General features: G+C 52.8%; 1 protein-coding gene across 1 annotated transcript in view; it reads left to right on the forward strand.

Annotated features, from left to right (window-relative positions):
- The window catches only part of LOC125449524 (calcium-binding protein 1-like), a 124,863-nt gene extending 122,186 nt beyond the window's left edge, over window positions 1-2,677 (forward strand). Inside the window, exon 5 of the mRNA XM_059642901.1 lies at window positions 645-2,677. Coding sequence (XP_059498884.1) covers window positions 645-670 — 26 coding nt within the window. The 3' untranslated portion in view covers window positions 671-2,677. The remainder of the gene's footprint in view (window positions 1-644) is intronic.
- The last annotated feature ends 5,093 nt before the right edge of the window (window positions 2,678-7,770 follow it).

A 7,770-nucleotide genomic window follows, 5' to 3' on the forward strand; every position in this document is an offset into this window, starting at 1 on the left:
AGCTCACAGGGAATTCACCAAATATACCCTCTGACACTCTATATCCCCTCCAGCCCCTACACACCCTCCCTATCTCTGCAACCTCCTCCAGCCCCTACACCCATAAACAGTATTGCTGAGGGAGCAGGCACTGTCGGAGGGTCAGTGCTGAGGGAGCGGGCACTGTCGGAGGGTCAGTGCTGAAGGAGCGGGCACTGTCGGAGGGTCAGTGCTGAGGGAGCGGGCACTGTCGGAGGGTCAGTGCTGAGGGAGCGGGCACTGTCGGAGGGTCAGTGCTGAGGGAGCGGGCACTGTCGGAGGGTCAGCGCTGAGGGAGCGGGCACTGTCGGAGGGTCAGTGCTGAGGGAGCGGGCACTGTCGGAGGGTCAGTGCTGAGGGAGCGGGCACTGTCGGATGGTCAATGCTGAGGGAGCGGGCACTGTCGGAGGGTCAGTGCTGAGGGAGCGGGCACTGTCGGAGGGTCAGTGCTGAGGGAGCGGGCACTGTCGGAGGGTCAGTGCTGAGGGAGCAGGCACTGTCGGGAGGGTCAGTGCTGAGGGAGCGGGCACTGTCGGGAGGGTGGAAAGGGGATTTGGTGTGAGTGGGATCTTGCTGTGCTTTAGCCCAAGCTCCTGTGGTTGATATCTGCTGTCTGCGTCCCACAGAGTTTGTCGGGATGATGTCCCGTTAGTGGGGCGAATGGACTGTTCCTGCCGGATTCGATCCCTGGAACTCTGCGTCCTGTTTGTTGGTTCGTGGACTGTGACGCTTCCCTGGGATCTCTGAGCCCCTTCAGCTTCAGGTGGCCTGCGCCCCTCTGCCCCCATCCATGGATTTTGTGATAATGCACGCTGTCTTGCTGCGGATTCCCCGGCTGTATTGATTCATCCTCTTTTCTCCCCCCACTCCACTTCCCCTTCTCCATACCCCGTATCCATCGGGATCCTGACCCCCACGATCAGAGCCGCGTGCCTGCTTCACCAGGAACACAGAGAGCTCAGGACGCTGACTCTCGTGTCCCATTCACGGCCGGCACGTTCTGCAGAATCTCATCGCCGTCCTGTTGTCGAGCACAGTTCCCCAGAGTCCCCTAAGAGTCAGGGACCCCGTTTAAAGAGTGGGTCTCTCTCTCTCTCTCTCTTGCTCTCTCTCTCTCTCTCACTGTTTTTTCTCTCTCTCTGTTTCTCTATCACTGTCTCTCTCTCTCTCTGTCTCTGTCTCTCTCTCTCTCTGTCTCTGTCTCTCTCTCTCTCTCTCTCTCTCTCTCTGTCTGTCTCTCTCTCTCTATGTTTCAGGGGCCCTACTTAATGAGGGAATCTCTCCCTTTGTCTTCAACAAGGTTCTTCACGGTAAGCTGGTTAGCGACGTTCGAACACACAGAATCCAGGGAGAACGAGCCAGTCAGATACAGAACTGACTGGAAGGTAGGAGACAGAGGGTGGCCGGGTGTGGTTTGCTTTTCAGACTGGAGACCTGTGACCAGCCGTGTCTCGGATCAGTGCTGGGTCCCCTGCTTTTTGTCATTTACATAAATGATTTGGATGTGAACACAGGAGGGACGGTTAGTAAGTTTGCAGATGAGACCAGATTTGGAGGTTGTAGTGGGCAGTGAGGAAGGTTACCTCAGAGAACAGCAGGGCCTTGATCCGATGGGCCGAGGAGGGGCAGACGGAGTTTAATTTAGATAAATGTGAGGTGCTGCATTTTGGAAAGGGACTTCAGGGCAGGACTTATACACTGAATGGGAAGGGCCTGGGGAATGTTGCTGAATGAGACCTTGTGGGGTAGGTTCATGGTTCCTTGAAAGTGGAGTCGCAGGTGGACAGGGCGGGGAAGGAGGGGTTGGGTACGCTGGCCTGTATGGGTCAGTGCATTGAGTACAGGGAGCTGGGAGGGTCACGTGGCGGCTGTATTGGTGAGGGCCACTTCTGGAATACTGTTTGTAATCCCGGTCTCCCTGCTGTATTATTAAACTGGAGGAGGTTCGGAAAAGATTTACAGGGATGTTGGAGGGTGTGAGCTACAGGGAGAGGCTGGGGCTATTTTCCCCGGAGTGTCGCGGGCTGAGGCGGGGGAGCACCTTATAGAGGTTTATAAAACCATGAGGGGCATGGAGAGGGTGAATAGACAAGGTCTTTTCCCCCAGGGGTAGGGGGAGTCCAAAACTAGAGGGACATAGGTTTAAGGGGAGAGGGGGAAGGGAGCTGAGAGGTAACTATTTCACACAGAGGGTGGTGCGTGTATGGAATGAGCTGCCAGAGGAAGTGGTGGGGGCTGGTACAGTTACAGCATTTAAAAGGCATCTGGATGGGGACATGGATAGGAAGGGATCAGAGGGACATGGGCCAAATGCTGGTGACTGGGGCTGGATTAAAGTAGGATATAGGGTCAGCATAGAAGAGTTGGGCCGAAGGGTCTGTTTCTGTGCTGTATTGATTTGCGTCTCTCTCTCTCTGCCAGGGTCCCTGTTTAAAGAGGGAGTCTCTCTCTCCCCCTTTCTCTCTCTCTCTCTCTCTCTGTCTCTCTCAATCTCTCTCGCTCTCTGTCTCTGACACTCTCTCTCTCTCTTAGGGAGCCTGTTTAAGATGGAGCCTTTCTCCGCTCGGACAGTGCATGTTAAAGTGTGACAATAAGGGATAGCAGGAACTGCAGATGCTGGAGAATCGGAGATAACATGGTGTAGGGCTGGATGAACACAGCAGGCCAAGCAGCATCAGAGGAGCAGGAAAGCTGACGTTTCGGGTCTGGACCCTTCTTCAGAAGAGATGATGGGTCTAGGCCCGAAACATCAGCTTTTGTGCTCCTGAGATGCTGCTTGGCCTGCTGTGTTCATCCAGCCCCACACGGTGTAATCTGTGACCACACGGACGCTTCGTTTGGGCTGCCGGCCTTTCTATCCCGGGTGCATATTTCTTGCGGAGCCTGCCTTGAATTTTGTGTTCTCCTGTCGGTTTTCGACTCTGTTTGACTCCCACTGGCACCCGCACTGAATAAAACCGGTTTGAGTTTTTGCTTTGACATGGAGTGGCCTCTCTTTGTGAATCCTGCGTGAAGTTCACTTTCTGACACCTCCCTGGGAACGAGCCTGCACAGGCCACAGGGAGCCACTCAGCACCTCGAGCCTGCTTCGCCATTCAACAGGCTCGCAGCTGATCCCCCATCCCTCACGTCCGCTTCCCAGCCCTTTCCCCGTATCCCTCACGTCCGCTTCCCAGCCCTTTCCCTGTATCCCTCATGTCCGCTTCCCAGCCCTTTCCCTGTATCCCTCACATCTGCCTCCCAGTCCATTCCCCGTATTCCTCACGTCCGCTTCCCAGCCCTTTCCTGTCTCCCTCACATCTGATTCCCAGCCCTTTCCCCGTATCCCTCACATCCGCCTCCCAGTCCATTTCCCCTATTCCTCACGTCCGCTTCCCAGCCCTTTCCTGTCTCCCTCTCATCCACTTCCCAGCCCCTTCCCTGTATTCCTCACGTCCGCTTCCCAGCCCTTTCCCCGTATCCCTCACGTCCGCTTCCCAGCCATTTCCCCATATCCCTGACGTCCGCTTTCCAGCCCTTTCCGTGTATCCTTCACGTTCACTTCCCAGCCCTTGCCCCGGATACCTCACGCCCGCTTTCCAGCACTTAGCGCGTATCCCTCACATCCGTTTCCCAGCCCATCCCCATTATCACTCTGGGAGTCACTGCGTACAGTTCCTGTCCCTGTATCACACTGGGAGTGACTGTGTACAGTCCCTGTCTCTGTATCACACTGGGAGTCACTGTGTACAGTTCCAGTCTCTGTATCACACTGGGAGTCACTGTGTACAGTTCCCGGTCTCTGTATCTCACTGGGAGTCACTGTGTATAGTCCCTGTCTCTGTATCACACTGGGAGTCAATCAGTACAGTCCATATCTCTGTATCACACTGGGAGTAACTGTGTACAGTTCCTGTCTCTGTATCACACTGGGAGTCACTGTGTACAGTTCCTGTCTCTGTATCACACTGGGAGTCACTGTGTACAGTTCCTCTCTCTGTATCACACTGGGAGTCACTGTGTACAGTTCCTCTCTCTGTATCACACTGGGAGTCACTGTGTACAGTTCCTCTCTCTGTATCACACTGGGAGTCACTGTGTACAGTCCCGGTCTCTGTATCTCACTGGGAGTCACTGTGTACAGTTCCTCTCTCTGTATCACACTGGGAGTCACTGTGTACAGTCCCTGTCTCTGTATCACACTGGGAGTCACTGTGTACAGTTCCTCTCTCTGTATCACACTGGGAGTCACTGCGTACAGTCCCTGTCTCTGTATCACACTGGGAGTGACTGTGTACAGTCCCGGTCTCTGTATCACACTGGGAGTCACTGTGTACAGTCCATGCCTCTGTATCACACTGGGAGTCACTGTGTACAGTTCCTGTCTCTGTATCACACTGGGAGTCACTGTGTACAATCCCTGTCTCTGTGTCACACTGGGAGTCACTGTGTACAGTTCCTGTCTCTGTATCACACTGGGAGTCACTGTGTACCGTTCCGGCTCTGTATCACACTCGGAGTAGCTATGTACAGTTCCTGTCTCTGTATCTCACTGGGAGTCACTGTGTACAGTTCCTGTCTCTGTATCACACTGGGAGTCACTGTGTACAATCCCTGTCTCTGTGTCACACTGGGAGTCACTGTGTACAGTTCCTGTCTCTGTATCACACTGGGAGTCACTGTGTACCGTTCCGGCTCTGTATCGCACTCGGAGTCACTGTGTACAGTTCCTCTCTCTGTATCACACTGGGAGTCACTGTGTACAGTCCCTGTCTCTGTATCTCACTGGGAGTCACTGTGTACAGTTCCTGTCTCTGTATCACACTGGGAGTGACTGTGTACAGTCCCGGTCTCTGTATCACACTGGGAGTCACTGTGTACAGTCCATGCCTCTGTATCACACTGGGAGTCACTGTGTACAGTTCCTGTCTCTGTATCACACTGGGAGTCACTGTGTACAATCCCTGTCTCTGTGTCACACTGGGAGTCACTGTGTACAGTTCCTGTCTCTGTATCACACTGGGAGTCACTGTGTACAGTTCCTGTCTCTGTATCACACTGGGAGTCACTGTGTACAATCCCTGTCTCTGTGTCACACTGGGAGTCACTGTGTACAGTCCCTGTCTCTGTATCACACTGGGAGTCACTGTGTACAGTTCCTGTCTCTGTATCACACTGGGAGTCACTGTGTACAGTTCCTGTCTCTGTATCACACTGGGAGTCACTGTGTACAATCCCTGTCTCTGTGTCACACTGGGAGTCACTGTGTACCGTTCCTGTCTCTGTATCACACTGGGAGTCACTGTGTACCGTTCCGGCTCTGTATCGCACTCGGAGTAGCTATGTACAGTTCCTGTCTCTGTATCTCACTGGGAGTCACTGTGTACAGCCCCTGTCTCGGTATCACACTGGGAGTTACTGTGTACAGACCCTGTCTCTGTATCACACTGGGAGTCACTGTGTACAGTTCCTCTCTCTGTATCACACTGGGAGTCACTGTGTACAGTCCCTGTCTCTGTATCTCACTGGGAGTCACTGTGTACAGTTCCTGTCTCTGTATCACACTGGGAGTGACTGTGTACAGCCCCGGTCTCTGTATCACACTGGGAGTCACTGTGTACAGTCCATGTCTCTGTATCACACTGGGAGCCACTGTGTACAGTTCCTGTCTCTGTATCACACTGGGAGTCACTGTGTACAATCCCTGTCTCTGTGTCACACTGGGAGTCACTGTGTACAGTTCCTGTCTCTGTATCACACTGGGAGTCACTGTGTACCGTTCCGGCTCTGTATCACACTCGGAGTAGCTATGTACAGTTCCTGTCTCTGTATCTCACTGGGAGTCACTGTGTACAGTCCCTGTCTCTGTATCACACTGGGAGTCACTGTGTACAGTTTCTGTCTCTGTATCACACTGGGAGTCACTGTGTACAGTCCCTGTCTCTGTATCACACTGGGTGTCGCTGTGTACAGTTCTGGTCTCTGTAACACATTGGGAGTCATCTTGTACAGTCCCAGTCTCTGTATCACACTGGGAGCCACTGTGCACAGTTCCTGTCTCTGTAACACTCTGGGAGTCACTGTGTACAAATACTGGTCTCTGTATCACACTGGGCGTCACTGAGTACCGTTCCTGTCTCTGTATCACACTGGTAGGCACTGTGTACAGTTCCGGACTCTGAATCTCATTGGGAATCACTGAATACAGCCCCTGTCTCTGTATCTCACTGGGAGTCACTGTGTACAGGTCCTGTCTCTGTATCTCCCTGGGAGTCACTGTGTACAGTTCCTAGCTCTGTATCACACTTGTAGTCACTGTGTACAGTTCTGGTGTCTGCATCACACTGGGTGTCACTGTGTACAGTGCCTGCCTCGGTATCGCACTGGGAGTCACTGTGTACAGTCCCGGTCTCTGTATCACACTGGGATTCACTCTGTACAGTTCCTGTCTCTGTATCACACTGGGAGTCACTGTGTACAGTCCGTGTCTCCGTATCACACTGGGAGTCACTGTGTACAGTTCCCTGTCTCTGTATGACACTGTGAGTGACTGGTACAGTTCCTGTCTCTCTATCACACTGCGAGTCACTGTGTACAGTTCTGGTCTCTGTAACACACTGGGAGTCACTGTGTACAGTTCCTGTCTCTGTATCACACTGGGAGTCACTGTGTACAGTCCCTGTCTCTGTATCACACTGGGAGTCACTGTGTACAGTCCCTGTCTCTGTATCACACTGGGAGTCATCTTGTACAGTCCCAGTCTCTGTATCACACTGGGAGTCACTGTGTACAGTTCCCGGTCTCTGTATCACACTGGGAGTTACTGTGTACAGTTCCCTGTCTCTGTATGACACTGTGAGTGACTGGTACAGTTCCTGTCTCGGTATCGCACTGGGAGTCACTGTGTACAGTCCCTGTTTCATATTCTCACTGGGAGTCACTGTGTACAGTTCCTGACTCTGTATCCCACTGGGAGTCACTGTGTAAACTTCCCATTCTCTGTATCACACTGGGAGTCACTGTGTACAGTTCCAGTCTCTGTATCACACTGGGAGTCACTGTGTACAGTTCCCGGTCTCTGTATCTCACTGGGAGTCACTGTGTATAGTCCCTGTCTCTGTATCACACTGGGAGTCAATCAGTACAGTCCATATCTCTGTATCACACTGGGAGTAACTGTGTACAGTTCCTGTCTCTGTATCACACTGGGAGTCACTGTGTACAGTTCCTGTCTCTGTATCACACTGGGAGTCACTGTGTACAGTTCCTCTCTCTGTATCACACTGGGAGTCACTGTGTACAGTTCCTCTCTCTGTATCACACTGGGAGTCACTGTGTACAGTCCCTGTCTCTGTATCTCACTGGGAGTCACTGTGTACAGTTCCTCTCTCTGTATCACACTGGGAGTCACTGTGTACAGTCCCTGTCTCTGTATCACACTGGGAGTCACTGTGTACAGTTCCTCTCTCTGTATCACACTGGGAGTCACTGCGTACAGTCCCTGTCTCTGTATCACACTGGGAGTGACTGTGTACAGTCCCGGTCTCTGTATCACACTGGGAGTCACTGTGTACAGTCCATGCCTCTGTATCACACTGGGAGTCACTGTGTACAGTTCCTGTCTCTGTATCACACTGGGAGTCACTGTGTACAATCCCTGTCTCTGTGTCACACTGGGAGTCACTGTGTACAGTTCCTGTCTCTGTATCACACTGGGAGTCACTGTGTACCGTTCCGGCTCTGTATCACACTCGGAGTAGCTATGTACAGTTC

Source organism: Stegostoma tigrinum, chromosome 46 (assembly GCF_030684315.1).
Source record: "Stegostoma tigrinum isolate sSteTig4 chromosome 46, sSteTig4.hap1, whole genome shotgun sequence".
In the NCBI taxonomy this organism is placed as follows: domain Eukaryota; kingdom Metazoa; phylum Chordata; class Chondrichthyes; order Orectolobiformes; family Stegostomatidae; genus Stegostoma; species Stegostoma tigrinum.